General features: G+C 39.0%; 2 protein-coding genes and 2 non-coding genes across 6 annotated transcripts; 3 read left to right on the top strand and 1 right to left on the bottom strand.

Annotated features, from left to right (window-relative positions):
• Positions 1–161: 161 nt before the first annotated feature.
• On the top strand, positions 162–233 carry trnap-cgg (transfer RNA proline (anticodon CGG)). The gene has a single exon. It is a non-coding gene; the product is annotated as a tRNA-Pro (tRNA).
• A 268-nt stretch (positions 234–501) lies between these two features.
• trnap-agg (transfer RNA proline (anticodon AGG)) lies at positions 502–573 on the bottom strand. The gene has a single exon. It is a non-coding gene; the product is annotated as a tRNA-Pro (tRNA).
• A 115-nt stretch (positions 574–688) lies between these two features.
• Positions 689–6534, top strand: thap12b (THAP domain containing 12b). 2 transcript variants are annotated; one of them, XM_074642303.1, is made up of 5 exons: positions 689–829; positions 3650–3770; positions 3876–3983; positions 4084–4120; positions 4228–6534. In XM_074642303.1, exons 2-5 carry the CDS (start codon positions 3756–3758, stop codon positions 6201–6203), a joined length of 2136 nt encoding a protein of 711 aa, XP_074498404.1. In that variant the 5' UTR covers positions 689–829; positions 3650–3755; the 3' UTR covers positions 6204–6534. The 2 variants fall into 2 exon arrangements, with proteins under 2 accessions (XP_074498404.1, XP_074498403.1); XM_074642302.1 differs by lacking the exon at positions 689–829 and adding an exon at positions 1796–2114.
• A 1726-nt stretch (positions 6535–8260) lies between these two features.
• map6b (microtubule-associated protein 6b) lies at positions 8261–16879 on the top strand. 2 transcript variants are annotated; one of them, XM_074642298.1, is made up of 4 exons: positions 8261–9449; positions 12250–12463; positions 13102–13150; positions 15118–15256. In XM_074642298.1, the coding sequence occupies exons 1-3, from the start codon at positions 8704–8706 to the stop codon at positions 13144–13146; spliced, it is 1005 nt and encodes a 334-aa protein (XP_074498399.1). In that variant the 5' UTR covers positions 8261–8703; the 3' UTR covers positions 13147–13150; positions 15118–15256. The 2 variants fall into 2 exon arrangements, with proteins under 2 accessions (XP_074498399.1, XP_074498398.1); XM_074642297.1 differs by lacking the exon at positions 13102–13150 and having other exon boundaries at positions 8265–9449; positions 15118–16879.
• Positions 16880–18061: the final 1182 nt, after the last annotated feature.

Below are 18061 nucleotides of genomic sequence, written 5' to 3'. Positions count from 1 at the left end.
AATAAAAAAAAATACATAATTCACAAAAGTCATTATCACACAGTGCTTTAGCTATAGTTAAAACACATCCGCCAAAAAGCAGAAAATATCACTAAAAGAGCGCAAAACCCTGGCCTGTTTCAGGATTTTATACCAATAGAGACGTAGATTTGTGACGTTCTGGCTCGTTGGTCTAGGGGTATGATTCTCGCTTCGGGTGCGAGAGGTCCCGGGTTCAAATCCCGGACGAGCCCTCTACTTCCTTTTTACTCTCCTGACAGGGCGTCAAAAAACCTGCTGACTGTGACTAATAAGTTGCTTGCGTGAATACGTAGTACAACGTAATTTCAAAAGAAATGGTATAAAGTGTTTCTGTACTCTTTAGTGTTACGTTTCATTATATGCGGTTTATGCTGGCTCTAATATGTTTGAATGCAGATTATTTTCCATGTATTTTTAAAGTTGGTGTTAGTCTCAGTACTAAACAGAAGACACATCAGACACAAAAAAAAAAAGAGACCAGGGCTCGTCCGGGATTTGAACCCGGGACCTCTCGCACCCTAAGCGAGAATCATACCCCTAGACCAACGAGCCATGTTGCACTAGGCGATTCACGTCCTTTTAGTACTTACACCAGATACATCATCATTGTTGTGTCATATTTATTTGTTTTCATTTTATAAACAGGCTGTTTAGCTACAGAAGTGACGATGAAGACAGAGCTAGCTAACCTAAGTAACGTAAATACCGACAGAGGAATGGTGATAAATTACCTAGCTACCGACTGCTAACGTTGATGGATTTAACGATATTTTCGGAAATAGCTAGCTCTCTGTTTTCACTCCTCACGGTGAGTTAATGGCTTACATCGAAAACTACACGACAGCTGGCGTACATCACCTAGTTTAGTCGCCTAAATACAGAGACAATCGAGCGGTCGCCCTACCCTTTACAGCTAGCTAGAGCTGCTGTCCTGTAGTGGCCTGGGTCAGCCAGTGGGGGGCATGGATGTACTCGGCTGTATAATAAATAATATATATACAGTATATATATATATATATATTTTTTTTACAGTTATTTATTTTAATACCATGAGTATTTTAATTTAACTGCTTTTTTATTACCTTTAATTAATTAAATACGTGATGTTTATTTTCATTCAAATAAATGTCAATTTTCTACCATTAAATATTAATTTTAAATAATTAAAATCAGAAGTTAAATAAATACTATTTCTTTTTTTTTTTACATTTATTTATTTTAATACCATGAGTATTTTAATTTAAATGTCTACTTTATTACCTTTAATTAATTAAATACGTGATGTTTTTTTTTCATTCAAATAAAGGTCCGTTTTCTACAGGTAAATATTAATTTTAAATAATTAAAAATCAGAAGTTAAATAAATACTATTTATTTAATTATTTTTTACATTTATTTATTTTAATACCATGAGTATTTTGATTTAAATGTCTACCTTATTACCTTTAATTAATTAAATACGTGATGTTTTTGTCATTCAAATAAATGTCAGTTTTCTACAGGATGTATTCAGAATTATAAATAAATATTATTTATTTTAATACCATTTATTGTAATGGTGGGGGGCAGTGTGTTAACAGCTGCTGTCATTGCCTCCAAGGACGAAGAAGAAGAAAATGCTGTCTTTTAATTGGTCGATAGAAAAGTGCTCTCGTTTTACATTCACGGACGAAGAAGAAATTGCTGTCTTTTAATTGGTCGACAGAAATTCTCAGTGTAACAACCGACCAATAGAAATACGTCAGACGTTATGTTCATCCAATCAGCTGCCTTGAGGGGCGGGACTTCGTCTACTCCAAATTCAACCGTTGTTGGCTGTTGTTGTTTATGATCGATGAAACCAGTTTATTGATCGTTATTTATGGAAACGTGTTATTATTTTAGGTCATATACGTTGTCTGTTAGCGTTAGAAACCACCTCAGTCCTAACGAGTTTCTAAACGAAAGCGTTTAAAGTCATTAGATGATAATAGTCAGCTATAAGCTAACCAGCTAGCTTGTAAAATGCCGAATTTTTGCGCGGCCCCGAACTGCACCAGGAAGAGCACCCAGTCTGACCTGGCTTTCTTCAGGTTTCCACGGGACCCGGAGAGGTGAGGCAGCATTCATAACGTTACACGTTAATGTCACTACCTTTAACTCTGTGTGCTTTCTTAGTCTGAGCTGTAAAAGTTGGATAAAAAGACTGACAAAGCATAACATGTGCAGAGTTAACATCAGCTACTAACCAGAGATGTACCTCCATAAAACATCACTTTAAAAGTGGAGCTCATTTTAATGCATTTATAAACTGCTGTTGACTTTGACTTTGTAGCCTATTATTAATCTGAATCCACAAAGTAATTTAAGTTATCAAGTAGGCTGATTATAGTGCAGTAAAAAGTACAATATGTCCCTCAGAAATGTAGTGGAGTAGAAGCATAAAGTAGCATAGTCGAAAAAAACTCAAGTAATGTACCTTTAAAGTGTTCTTGAGTACATTACTTGAGTAAATATAAAAGTTACACACCACCACTGGGTACTTTTTCTTAAGTAGCCTATATATAAATATATTTTACAATTATTGTCTACCACAGATATTATTTTACTTTATTTGTTTCTGTATTATAACTTTACACTAGGCTATTTTAGACACCTCATGCACATAATGCACACAGTGCACTTTCATAGACTAAGCTACTGGAGTTACCCTGCGCTATATTCATTTTTTACAGTCTTTTCTGCACTAAACTCATTTTTAACAGTCTCTTCTGCACTATATTCACTTTTTTAATAGTCATGTATCACAGCTGTTACCCTGCACTATATTCACTTTTAACAGTTTTCTTTATCTCCTTGTATTTTTATATCTGGTATATTTTTTTGTACTTTGCACTACTAACCTTTTTACTGCCTTTTTACGAACACATTTTGCATTATGGAACTGTGATGCTGGAAACTTGAATTTCCCTCAGGATCTATCTATTTATCTATCTATCTATCTATCTATCTATCTATCTATCTATCTATCTAATTTATCTATCTATCTATCTATCTATCTATCTATCTATCTAATTTATCTTGAGTTGTTTATGTTGCATATCCAGGCTTGTCTTTAAACTCTGTGGTAGTGAGTTTAGGGCACGCTAGGTAACTCTGACCTTTGAGTAAACAACAACATGCAAACTACATAAATAATGGGCACTTTATCCCTTGTTGGTAAATGTAGTCTCAGCTAATGTCTCAACAAATAACACTTTACAAACTGCAGCTATGAATCACTACGACCACTGTCATATTTGAAAATTCAACATAAAGAAGGAAAAAATATTTTTTGTTTGTTTAAATTTAATATTTTATTTAATTTCTTCACATTGTGAGCTGTGGCATGAGCTCTTTTTTTAACCTCAGTGAGAAATTGTGTCCACAGTGGTGAGTAACTCTTTAGATATGTTGTGTTGTATAACATTAGTTAAACGTGTGTGTCAACACCACACTCAAAAAGTTCAGTATGCATGTTCTCCTTTTTAATGCACTTGTTCCATATGGACATATAGAAGCTGATCGTGCATGAAGTGCATACAGACACAGCTACTGTCTCAGTTCATTACTGTTCATCACATTCAACTTTTATGTGTGTCTTTTTTAGATGCCGAATCTGGGTAGAGAACTGCCGCAGAGCAGATCTAGAGGCGAAAACATCGGACCAGTTGAACAAGCACTACAGATTATGTGCCAAACACTTCGACCCAGCGATGGTGTGCAAAACAGTGAGTATCTCACCAGAATCTAACGTGCCTGGTAGCATGTTTCCACTTATTTCCCAAAAATGTGAGTCTTCTAAAAATTTCTTATTTGAGTTTATTGCTTTTCAGAGCCCTTACAGGACTGTATTGAAGGATACAGCCATTCCAACCATATTTGATCTGACAAGCCATCTAAAAAATCCTCATACCAGACATCGCAAGCGGATTAAAGAACTTGTAAGAAAAATATTGATGAGCTCTGTTGCTTTAAATGCACATCTTAAGCTTGATAGTTTGTCTGATTTTTGTAAATTCACAAGTTAAGTTTTCATTTCAGACTGAAGAAGATTTAAAGAAGATTAAAGAAAGGAGATGTAAGTAAATTGGGAATTTATGTAAAATAATTGCATGTCAATTTTATTCTTTATTACTGAAAATCATCACTGTTCCTTGTTTTGTTTGTCTCTCTCTCTCTTCCCAGTGGCGTCTTCTATTGAACAGCTCGCATCCAAAAAAGATGCAGCAGTTGAGGATAGCACAAGCACCAATGAGGATGAACCTCAGCTGTCCACAGAGGAGAAGGAGTTTCGTGAATACCTTCGATCCATGTTTGAGGTTGTGGTCATGTTAGGCAAACAAAGCATCCCATTAGTGGCCTGCAAAGCATCTCAGGCTGAATACATGTCCAGCAACGTCCAGGCCCTTCTCGATTACCGCATGAATGCTGGAGACGAAGCTTTGAAGAAGCGGTTCCAGGCGACAGCTGTGAACGCGGAATACCTCTCTGCAACCCAGCAGAGCCAGCTGTTGGACGTCTGTGAGAACACAGTGAGAGAGGAGATGCTAATGGAGGTGAGAGAAAGCCGCTTCTTCTCCCTGGTGACCGGCGACCTTGTTGAATTTGGCAACGAAAAGCACCTGCCTCTATTTTTACACTTTGTGAATCAGCATAATGTACTTCGAGAGGAGTTTTTGGACTTTATGTCTTTTGATGGTGACGAGTCTGCGCTGGTGGAGAGGCTGGAGACCCAGCTGACTGACCGATGGGGGCTCAGCATGGAGGAATGCCGTGGTCAGGCCCACAAGGCCACCGGGACTTCCACCACCAAGATGAAAGCTGTGGCAGTGTTACTGATGGAGAAGTATCCCCTGGCACTGCACATGCCTTGCTCTCATACGGCACTGAACATCCACATGGCCAACAGTCTGCCTTTTCCCAACGTCCAGGTCGTCATGGAGACTCTGAGGAAGATCAGTGCTTTCTTTAGAACCCCGTTCACTCAGGACGAGCTTGAGAAAGCCATCTCTACTCACTACCACAAAAATGAAGAGAAAGCAGCTACACTAAAACAAGCCTGTGGCTCAGGATGGACAGAGCAGCACAATGTCTTTGACGTGCTGCTAGATATGTTGCCGCCCCTGCTGCTGTGCATGGACAGCATGTGGGACAATGTCGATGGAAAGTTTGCAGACGCTGTCGCAGCGGAAGCATATTCAGTCACAGAAACTCTGTCTGACTTTGAGATCATCGTCACCGTCGTCATCTTAAAGAATGTTCTCACATTCACCAGAGCCTTCGGGAGGAATCTCCAAGGGGAAACACTCGATGTGTTTTTTGCTGCCAACAGTCTAACTGCTGTCCTGCATTCACTAAATGAGGTCAACGACAACATCGACGTCTACCATGAGTTCTGGTACGAGGAGGCTATGAGCGTGGCCATTGTAATGGAGGTTCCTGTGAAGGTGCCGAGGCTGTTTCTTAGGAAACAGCGTGCAGCTGACGTGGGCGAAATCCAAACAGAGGCGTATTATAAGGAGTACGTGACCGTCCCCGTAATCCACGGCATCATGCAGGAGGTGGAGGACATGTTCTCCGAGACCAACCTCAAAGCTCTCAAGTGCCTGTCGCTGGTCCCAGCCGTCATGGGCCAAATGAAGTTCAACACCACTGAGGAGAACTACGCAGACGTTTATCGCAACGACCTCCCCAGCCCAGACACACTTACCGCAGAGCTCCACTGCTGGAGGATCAAGTGGAAGCACAGGGGCAAAGAGGTGCGCCTGCCCACCACCATCCACGAAACCCTTCAGCTGCCAGATGTCAAGTTCTTCCCCAACGTGAACTCCTTCCTGAAGGTGCTCTCCGCATTGCCAGTGCTGAAACTGGAGGACAACAAAAGCGAGACAGCGAGCGAACGGCTGCAGGCTTATCTCGACAGCGTGCCCGCCAAGCAGTGGAACAAAAGTCTTGCGATGCTTAACATTAACACTCACGTCAAACACGACTTGGACGTCATGGTAGACAAATATTGCAGACTCTATCCAGAGGATGATCCTGAAGCTGAGGCCGAGGCCGAGGAAGTGGCTGAGGCCGAGGCTGAGGTTGAGGAAGTGGCTAAGGAAATGGCTGAGGAAGTGGCTGAGGAAGTGGCTGAGGAAGACGCTGCGATGAAATGACGTGACACAGACACCGAGATCGCTCAGCTGTTTGGGGACACAAATGAATGAAACTGATATTTTGTCAGTCATCCTCCTTTGGCCGCTCACTTATGTCTTAATGTATGTACACCTGGATATAAGTGCTAATGATTTTAATGCAGATGTTAAGAGGTAATGGATGCCATTTGTGTTCTGGCCCTGAGGTTTCTCAGATAAAAGACCCATGTTCTTATTTTAAGTGGTAAAAAAAAAATGCATTTCAGCTAGGGCTGACCTGAATGCTTCGAAGCTTCGACCGTTGCCATGGTATTCAACCTCCTAATCACAATTCGAATGCTTCGTTTAAAAATATTTTTTTTTATATATAAGTATGTAATGATAATGCATAAATCCCCAAATAGCCCATGAAATAAGGAATAATCCCACAACATTATTCATATTCAACATGAATTATTATTAGTAATTCTCAGACGGATATTGCTGTTTGTGTGTAGAGGTACATGTGTGTGTACAGTAGTACAGCGGCAGCACTGAAACAGGGGAGATGGAGACAGACAGAAGAACATGTCGGCCTGCTGCTCCGCGAAGCTTCGAATACCTTCGAATATTTCTCACCGAAGCTTCGAAGCCCAAAAAATGGTATTCGGGACAGCCCTAATTTCAGCTTAATCTTGCTTTGTAAATAAGTAAGCAAATCTGGCAGGAAAAATAAATAAAAAGTTAAAATTAATGAACACCTCATAGAGACTAAGTAAAAATTGCAACACCACAAAACGAAACGCAAGACAGAACTTGCTATATTTACAGACCACGCCCTCGACACTGAGTCTTTGTCAAACCGTTTTATTATTAGACTAACGTCCTCTGTAATGATGCTGTGATCTTACGGAAAGTGTTTTGTGGTCTATTTTTTTTTGTACAAATTAACTGCCATAAAGGGCTCATTCACTGTTAGCTTTTCTTTATTGTGTGCTTTTAATTCACAAAATGAAGGCAAGTCATCCTGTTGATCTACAGCACGTTGATTCCTTTCCACTGACTATGAGGCAGGAAGAGCACAAGAGGGAGCAGTTACACCAATATCAGCCGTGTCCCTGAATTCATGCTCAATGGGGAGATTTTTGTTTTTGTAAATAAAAAGCTTGTACTGCCAGTGTGACATTTTGGATGGTTAAAAAGGCCAGTATGTTTAAAGTTCATCTCTTCAAAGGGTACATTCAGATTGAAATAGCTCTTAATCAAACAAAGAAAAAATGTAGGAAATTGGACACAACTCTGGATGTAGCAGTAATTGTATGTTATTGTGGTCATTATTTAAGGCAAGATTTGTTTTTTTTCTGCCACACAAAGTATTCATTAACATGTCAGATTTTACATACTTACTTTCACCATCTGTTTTCTGTTTGGTTTAATAAAAAACTATTTTGTATAGGAAAAAAAAAATGAAGGCACTTTGAGTCAGCGATATGGCAAAATGTTACCCTTTTTAGTTTTCTTTCTTCCAGTGCTGCAAGTAAACTAATGATTATTTTCATTATCGATTAATCTGTAGATTTTTTCTCGATTAATTGATTAGTTTTAGAAAATGTTGAAAAAATGTTGATCAGTGTTTCCTTAAACCCAAGATGACGTCCACAACGCAAAATATATTCAGTTTACTATCATAGAGGAGAAAATATTCACATTTAAGAAGCTGGAATCAGAACATTTTATTTTTCTTAAAACAATACTCAAACCGATTAATCGATTATCAAAATAATTGGCTATTAATTTAGTTGACAACTAATTGATTAATCGTTGCAGCTCTACTTTCTTCAATTATGCATACTTAATTTTTGGATCCATCTAGTTACCACCTTAAAATGAATATTACATGCAAACACCACATTGAAAAAGGGAAACAGGAAAAGAAAATCTTGCAGTTTTTTTATTTTTTTCCTGATTTTCAGCAACATCATCAGCCATTTCCTCCACATGGAACAATAATAGGCTTGATGCTCCATCCTCTGGAGTTTTAACTTGGTATATTTTCTGTCATGGCAGCACATCAGAGGTTAAACCTCGTCTCCTCCCCTCTCTGCTGGTCCAGACGGTGACGAGCTCAGGTGATAGTTCACAATGCAAACTCACAGACCTCTCACAGGCATCATCAGGAAGCATCACACACAGATGTGGGTGTGGTCGCTTTGATGCGCAACCAGAACAGGCAACGTGCAACTCCAACAGCAAAAGTCCATTTAAACTTGAGAGTATAAGAACAAAATAGCCTGCAGGAGGAGAGAGAGCGATAGAGGGAGGAGTAGGGGATCTACTTTTCCTCTTTAGTCTCAGCTAGAGAATTACATCAAGCTTTAAGGAGGAATAACCCTGACTGGACACAAACTGAGAGGGTATAACAGGGTGAGGAGCAAGTCTTCCTGAGTCGTGAGTATTTATTTATCATCCCTCATCTAGAGTTGTTTTTTCTGCGCATCTTTTTTTTCCTTGCACCTCCTTTAGTATATTTCTCATCACCACCATGGCATGGCCGTGCATCACGCGTGCTTGCTGCATCAACCGCTTCTGGAGCGAGCTGGACAAAGCGGACATCGCGGTGCCTTTGGTTTTCACCAAGTACACGGATGTGGCCTCGGACTTGCAGCATCAGCATCTTCACCCGCAGCCCAGACAGAAGAGAACCGGAGGAGCCGTCGCCATAGAAACGCAGCATCCCGGAGAGCAGGACCAGGAGCCCGGTAAGGCACCGCCCGGTGCCGGTGCCGCAGCGGCCAAAGATGGCTCTGCTGAGTCCGTCATGCGTCAAGACTTCAAGGCGTGGAGAGTGCGACCCGAGCCCAGCTGCAAGCCCAGGGACGAGTACCAGCGCTCTGCGGCGCCGTTCAACAACGAGACGCAGTACCAGAAGGATTACAAGCCGTGGCCTATACCGAAGAAACACGACCACCCGTGGATCCCCAAAGCTAGCCCCACCACCACCACCACAGGAGGAGGAGGAGGAGGTGTATGTAAAGTGGAGCATGCAGAGGCCGAGAGCGGCGTGGAGAAGAGCGAGATCGAGGAGAAGACACAGGAGAAAGAGTTAAAGGAGCCGGTGAAGAAGGTGAGCGTGAAGAGGGAGAAGTCAGCAGAGAGGCAAACTGTGGAGAAGACAGAGGTGCAGATGCCTCCAGATGTTGTGACTGCAGAGGAGAAGAAAGGCAGAGCAGCTGCAGACGCTCTCAACAGACAGATCAAGCAGGTTATGTCGACTTCTAGCAGCTACAGGTATGTCTGAACTATGAGTCTTTAGATACAAGACTTTAGATATACAACTGAGTCATTTATTTACAGTGCTGCATACAAGTACAGCATTTCTGGAAGCATACAGATGTGGCCTCTGTATATGCCACACTGCTGTCTACTGGTAAAAACATTTAGAGATCATCATTATGTTGACTTCTAGCAGCTACAGGTAAATCTAAGAACTTGAGTATGAGGGGGTGATAAGTTTATTCTAAGCCCTACTTTTGCTTTTCTGTGACTTTAGATGCAACTGAGTCATTTATTTCTGAATGGTAAAAAAAAATGTGGATCAGTGTTTCCTTAAGCTGACAAGATGAGGTCCTCCAATGTCTTGTTTTGTCCACAACTCAAAAGATATTCAGTTTACTATCATAGAGGAGTAAAGAAACCAGAAAACATTCACATTTAAGAAGCTGAAATCAGAGAAATTTAATCGATTATCAAAATAATTAATTGAGTTGACAAGTAATTGATTAATCGTTGCAGCTCTACTCTCTTTTATTATGCATACTTAATTTTTTTGGATCCATCTAGTTACCACCTTAAAATTAATATAACATGCTAAGCCCCTGTTGCTTTTCTGTGACTTTAGATATACAACTGAGTCATTTATTTACAGTGCAGCATACAACTATCCCCAGTTACACAGCATTTCTGAAAGCATACAGATGTGGCCTCTGTATGCCACACTTCTATGTCCACTTTTGCACAACTCAAAGATATTCAGTTTACTGTCATAGAGGAGTAAAGAAACCAGAAAATATTCACATTTAAGAAGCTGTAATCAGAGAAATTTGTTTTTCTTAAAAAAAATACTCAAACCGATTAATCGATTATCAAAATGATTGGCGATTAATTTAGTTGACAACTAATTGATTAGTCGTTGCAGCTCTACTTTCTTCAATTATTAATTTTTGGATCCATGTAGTTACCACCTTAAAATGAATATTGCATGCTAGCCCCTTTTGTTTTTCTGTGACTTTAGATACAACTGAGTCATTTATTTACAGTGCAGCATACAAGTATACACAGCATTTCTGAAAGCATACAGATGTGGCCTCTGTATATGCCACACTGCTATGTCCACTGCTATAAAATATTTAGAGATCATCAAGGGATATTTGTTATTGCATGGCCTCTTGTTACAATCTCCAGTGATTTCCCAAAGAAAACTGATATTGCCACAGATAAAGGTTGCATTATTGATTCGTTCCCTCCCTAAGAGTACTACCAAATCAATGCAGTAGAGCCCATGAATGGGCACGGCCAGTAAAAGGGTCTGAATGTAATCATGTGTCTATAACGTGGTTTCCTCTGAATTGAATTAGGGATGTATGATGCATGCAAGTTAACAAGACGTGCAGGCTTGCTGGCTGCTGCGCCTTCAATTATGTGTTCAGTTTTGCTGAAGAGAAACTTATTCCAAATGATTATGAACTTATGAACCTACCAATAAACTGAATGTGCTACTACTTATTAAAGCATATAGTTTACAATGTCCTTTGTGAGCAGTAAAACAAAACTGAATCTGATTTCATTATTAATGAAATGCTATATTAATAATTGGCAGCTGTACAAATGAAGACGTGTGCAACAAGAATAAACAAAGAAACATTGATAATGTAAAACCTTGTTCCTCAGACTTTCTGTTGATTAAAACAGGCTTACCTGTTTGAAATTTGCCGATGAAATATTTTCTTAATCGCTGAATAGAAACTAGCGTTGATTTCAGCAAATAATAAGAAAATACACAATTCAGTATACACTGCAATACCAGTTATTAGAGATAAAACAGTGGAGCATTAATAATCATTTCAGTATCCAGCAACAAGAATAATCTCTTAATATCTAGTTGCTGATTTTATAAAAATGCATACTATTTCCTGAAGTGGAGCATTGAATTTATCTCTATAGTTTCTAAATACAATAGAAAACTCCTTATTATCCATAACAGGTGTGTTTAAAGGTCCGTGAGCCTCCATTTGAGCTTTTTAAAGAGTACACAAGTCCACTCTGTAAAACAATACATGTTGCCATGTCAGGTATTACAGAACTTAGAAAGTACATCTAAAGATCAAATTTTGACATCAATGCTAAAGAATAACAGTTAGCCAATATGGAGAGATGAATAGTCAAATATGATACTGTGATATGCACACAGCCTGGTGCTGACTTATTATCAACATGAGACAGTATAATCACATATAAAAGTCTCTTATAGACCAATCAAATTTAGTCCTGCCACATTTCTAAATGGACAACAGTGTGTATTAAACTGCTCGAGGTGATGTGTTGGCTACTTGCCATTTAACATGAGAGCTGGCCAATATGCATTCATAATCCATACCTAGCAAAGCTCCTCCTAAACATTTTATTTTTAAAAATCAATTAATTAACACACTAGCTATTTCGTTAGCATGACCAGTCAATTGGGACTAAGTTGCTGCAAGGCAGTATGGAAACCATGCAACGTTCATTTTCAACAATTTCAGTTGCATTAAACCTTTTAGTGTTGAAACGATCAGTTAATCAGTTTTGACCAAAAATTGATCAGCAACTTTGATAATCGATTAATCCTTAACTTAACATTCTCTGGTTCCAGCGTCCCCAATGTAAGGGTTTGATGCTTTTCTTTTTCATCTTTAATCAAGAAAATTACAGGCCAAAGCCAAAAGATATTCAATTAATCTGGAAAATAATTGTCAGATTAATCGATAATGGAAAATAATCATGAGTTGCAGCCGTAAAAACCTCTCTGTTTGCTTTTTCCCATTGTTCTCAGGACTGAGTTCAAGGCGTATAAGGATGTGAAACCAGTGAAGCCCATTAAAGCTCCATCTCAGTATAAACCCCCAGTGGAGGAGACCAGTCTGGAAACCAGCTACAGTGCCACATACAAGGGGGAGCAGGTGAAGGCTCACCCCACTGACAACAAGCTGACGGATCGCAGGAGGATACGCAGCCTGTACAATGAGCCGGGCAAGGACGCTGCCAAGGTGAGAGCATGCCCACACACAGATCCACTGATGTTAGTTTACCACCATTTACTATTACAAGAGTTTCCTTTAAGTACATTGAGTTATAGTCATGTCTAAAGCTTTATCAGCCCTGCTATACCATAGGTTTTAGTACTTTGGGATTAACACACTGTTTTACTTTGTTTTGAGCTTGAGTTGTTACTCACTGGAAGTGCTGCTGCGTAAATGTTATTTTATTTTTTACACGCCATCCAAGTCACACTGTGACCTGATGGGCCGGTTCTCAGACTTATTAAACACCAACAAAATGGCTTAAATTTTAAGACATTTTAAATGACAAAATATGTTATTGTTATATTATTCCATCCTGCATATAAATCAGCCAGTGAAATGTTTAAATAGCCAGTCTGTGTACATTTTTAACTGAACAAACAATAACATACCACAACAGAAAATATTTATTGCATCAGTTTGACATTTACATTAATATCACATTTTTGGATTATAGCAGCAAGTGACGTCATCTCTTTATTTGAAGATAATCTTATCACAGATTGGTATCTGCCTGCATGTTATCGACAGCTCAGACAACAACTGGTTAATAATGTGTCTATAGTAGTGTGTTCATATGGCCACTCCCTCTCTCATTCTCGTAGGACATCTCAGAGACTGAGAGCAGCTCTGTTCTAAACCTGCTGTAGTCAGGTGTGTTCTCAGTTTCTTCTAGAAGGCATGGAGGCTGACCTCAAATTGATCAGACGCAAACGTGCATACTGTACACACATACACACATGCACACACACACACACACAAAGTATGTGCCGTGGCCAGTACGAGCCACAGTCACATGTATCACCCAGCTGCCAGATGCAACCCTGCAAAAAACTATCAGCCACATCTTCACTGTTTGCCCACCTCTCAGCCTGCACCACCCACCACCTTTTACGCAGTTTAGTAGTTTAAAAATAATGACCATGTAAATTCTGTGGGTTTATGCAAGAGGGTGGATTCATTATTAAATGGAAGAAACAAAGAAGCTTAAATGGTATTTCCAAGTAACAGATAAGAATCAAAACAAAAGAGATGGATTTATTGCATCAGTGGAGGCCAATAAGACAAAAAACCTCTTCACATGTGATTAGTATACATTTAAACAGATCTTCGCTGTTTAGGGCTCTATTTTGGTGACAATGTATGGTGCAAAATGGTATTTTTCAGTTTCAGTTTTCACATGTCTGCACACAATTGGCTCACCATCAATTTCACTGCATACAAGTGGGAAGAGAGGCAGAAGCATGGTGTGTGCCGATGGCAGTGGCAAGTGGTATCAACTTGTTTGCAGATGATGTTATCCTTTTGGCTTTTAATGTCTGATTTGAATAGTAGCAGTTTGCAGCCATGAAGATTTAACTTTATTCTTCAAGGTCCACAGCAACAAGAATGTGTGCTGAAATTTTGTAAATGTTTTAAATCTAATTTGGACTATTGTGGAAAACACCAAGGTGTAGAGTACACTGCTTTTAATGTATTATTTGGCCATGAATTACGCAATCTCCTACCACACCCAATGTCAATATATTCCACCTTGACTAATGTGTCTGTGGCAACAAAATTTACACAACATATTTGCCATACCCTTTGCACCACAACCCTTTTATTCACAGAAATAGAGCCCTTCATTTTTAATGTCAACATTTGTCATCTCTTACAATATACAAGTTTTTAAGGTGTATTTATTCAGCAAAAGTTGAGCATGTTTGCAACTTTTATTGCTGTACACCAACTCATTTATAAAAATTGAACATCTGGGAGCTTCAGTCTTTTACTGCTGTGGCAACTCCACAAGAGCAGAGAGAAGCTGCGTGCCTTGCTTAATTTTCCCGGTTGGTATGGGAATTTGAACCAGCGATCCTCCAGTCACACGCCTGCTTCCTTAAACATCTAGGTTTAGCCACCACTACTAATGGTTGAATGTTACTAAAATATTCCTTCTTTAAGGCGTAAGACTAACATCATACATGTATACTAATATAAACCATTAACGTTGTTTGTTATGGTTTCTTTAAAACTTTAATGGAAAACTGCACGAACCACTGTTCTATAAAAGGAGAGGCACAAATACACCTTTTGTGCTGAGTTTCTTTTTTCTTTTATCTTCATTGCACTAACCACATTATGCAAATATCACCTATAACATATGGTGTCATTTGCCTGCCATTATATTAAGTAAAAGGATAAAACAAGGTAACGTATTGCATGCTAAAATAGGACCTTGACATGATTTAGAGTCTCCTTTATTTAAGCAGTCGTTTAAAGGAATAGTTTGACATTTTGGGAAATGCACTTATTTGCTTTCTTGCCAAGATGAGAGGATCGATACCACTCTCTGCTACCAGTCTTGCCCGGCCAAGAACTAGTCTGGCACATAACCCCCCCATCGATTTTTGGATAGAACCAAGCTAGCTGTTTTCCCATTTCCAGTCTTTTCTGCTAAGCTAAGCTAATCGGCTGCTGGCTGTAGCTTCATAGGAATAGTATCAATCTTCTCGTCTAACTCTAAAGTGACTAAGTGCATTTCCCAATATATCTAGTTATTTCTTTAACATCAGTTTAAGTTTAATTGACTATTTTTGTCTTGAATCTCAGTATTTTTCCCCTCTCTTCTCTTTCAGGTGGATAAACCAGTGTCTCGCACCAAACCAAAAAAGACACCAACAACAACAACAGGGAAGATGGTGAAAAAATCAAAAGAGAAGCAGATTGCTAGTTCCCAGTCAGCCAAGAAGAAACCATCTTTGGGCACCCCAGAACCCAAATCAGATGGAGTTGTCACAAAGAAGAGCAAAGAGATCAGCAACAGACTGGCTGAAGCGAAACAGTAAAAGTAAAAAAATCAAAGGCGACTTGATGAATTAGGCCAATTTCTTCCATTTGGTTTATTTCCTTACCTGTTGTTTTTGCTGTCCTGTCATATATTGTTCACCTTTGAATGGGCACTGATGTTGAGCTTTTAGAATAATGCAAATAATTTCACTGTAAAATGTGCGAGTGTGTGCGTGTGGGTGTAAATGTATGAAAGTGTGTAATTCCCTGTATTTTGGTGCACAGAACCGCTTTATATTATTCAGCACATCATTTGCACATCATTTGCACATTGTTTATATGAGTTCTGTTGGGCATCGAACTATAAAAAAGAGCCATCGATACACATGTAGTATGTGTATGAAAGGGCATTTTTACCTTTATCTGAATGGATGACAATTGAGATCAATATGAAAATGATTGTATAAAATGTCAAGGAGATGCTTTTTCTCCGAGACTGTATCACATAAGAGGTTTTGTGAAAGTGCAAAATCTGTTTTACGGTTGCGTTTCCTAGTTACAGTGCCTCCGCTGTATGGTCCTGGTTTTCATTTCATTGTTCTGGATGATATCTGGTTTTATCAGTTTGGTTGCTAAGAAACCAAATGAACTGTAATATAATTGCCACAGCTTGCATGCAGGACCCCGTTTTTGGTTGAGTAGCAACATTTTAGCAGACTATATGTCACAGTCACATTTTAGCTTGTAAATTGAGACATTAAAGATAAATGTGTAGGGGCAAATATAATGCATGTGTAGTAATAGATTCTGGTCACACCGAAAAACAAAAGTACACACACTAAGTCAAATCATGGTCTAGTGGCTGTTAAAGCTATGAACTAAACACACCAGCAATATGGTTTCACCCACAAACACATTTCTTGCAACATAAATGAAGATCCACTCCTTCAATTTAATGGGAATACGGCAGTTCTTATGATGACTCAATATTGTACTCCATCTTCTAATCTGAGCTGTGACGCTGTAATTGTGCTAAATAAGAAAAAGAAAAAAAAGTATGCATATAGGCCTGAAAAAGGAGAACGTATTGTATTTACTCAAAAAATGTCACTCTGAATAGGCTGATCTCTCCAGGTGCTGAAGGACAAGGAATGGGCCAGGACTTGAACTTCAGCTCTTTAAAATGCTGCCTGTCTGAAAAAATGCGCAAATCACATCTGTTCATTGTGAGCATGACATGAGGTGTTTTTTACTAAAACCCTTAGCGGCCAACATGGCTGCAGTGTGTGAGAGCCCAGTCGAGCACTACCCACCGTGAGTCTGCTTCCAGTTTTAGCTTCAGTGTGAGTGTGAGTGAGAGAGTTTTTTGTGTATGACCTCTACAGCCTGCTGCCTGCTAGCATCAAGTCTGACCCAACCACTAGACGTGCTGCTGTGCACTCCATCACCCTGGTGCTATATCTCATCGTATGTGCTGTCTGGTTTGGACTGCGTGTGGCTTCAGACCAGAGTGAAATGATGATATGACAACGTCATACCGCTGCAGACATGTTGTGATGTTGTGCTTGTACTCTCAGCTTGTTCCGAATGAACTCTGATTAAAATGACGATACAGAATCATGTGGTGTTGTACTTATTGTACCCTTTGTGTTAGGCATTAATGTTTCTTTAATGTGTTTTGTAAATTTAATAACAATATTCACACCCATAATCTCACATATTGATTTTAAGTTGCATACTTGTTGCAAATTTTTTTTTAAATGTGAATAATTTTTTAATTAATAATTGTATTTTACATTCTGTTTGCATTTGATGCAGCAGCTTTTGAATGCTACAGTGATTAAGAGTTTTTAACTCATCAAAATATATTCTATATATTTTTCTAAATAATTAGAAAAATATTGAGGCATTAAATTAATTGCACAGTAATGTTGCAGGAGATATTGGCTGTATTGCAGAGATTACAAAATTAACCTAACCTAGCATTAAAAAAACAGGCCTTTCTAGGTCTGGATTATATTCCCACAGCACTCCTAGAGGGCACAGTATGTTAAGGTTTTTTATAGAGATGGCATGTTGTGCCCTGCAGATGTTTCAATCCTCAAAACCGAGCCAACATATAGTACAATTTAAAGGGTGTTTTCCTTAATATGAAATGTTATTGATAAATTGTTCTCTTCATGTTTCTTACAGTTCAGGGATTAAATAATGAAGAGATGCAAAATGTCCTTGTCATAAAACAAAAGATTCAAAATTCAAATGGAAAATGGAAACAATAATTTTTCAGTTCCTTCACTAGCAGGCTCTTAGATGCTTGTGGTCATTTTCCTGTGAATCAGTCATCCTGACATAAACCTGCATGAATAATTCAGTTGTTATGGGCCCTTATGTTTGCAGAGCAGCATGAAATATTGAATAACAGATCAGCGATGGCACGGGAGCTTTCAAAGCTCTGTCCCCTCTTAACAGACTTGTCTGGCTGGCAACAGTCTCACCTACATAGCTTATTATATTGTGTTGAAAGGGTAGAATTGAGATTTCATACACTTGTTTCACTATATGAAATATACTACAGTATATGAGTGTCCACGTTGAAGCAGTAACTGCCAGTTACTGTCACAAACAAGGCCCTAGCCATAAAATGTGTATGCAGACTAAATGTTCAGCCAAGTAACCGCAGCATCATAGTTTGAGGGTTTGCACCAGACCGTTCTTTGACACCCAAATTCACATTTGAATGAAATGTGCACCACAACATAAATGGGCAATTACAATCTGCACTGTTGATATCAC

Source organism: Sebastes fasciatus, chromosome 7 (assembly GCF_043250625.1).
Source record: "Sebastes fasciatus isolate fSebFas1 chromosome 7, fSebFas1.pri, whole genome shotgun sequence".
Taxonomy (NCBI): Eukaryota; Metazoa; Chordata; class Actinopteri; order Perciformes; family Sebastidae; genus Sebastes; species Sebastes fasciatus.
Note: the sequence above shows the minus strand (reverse complement) of the source record. Positions and strands in the feature narration are given on the sequence as shown.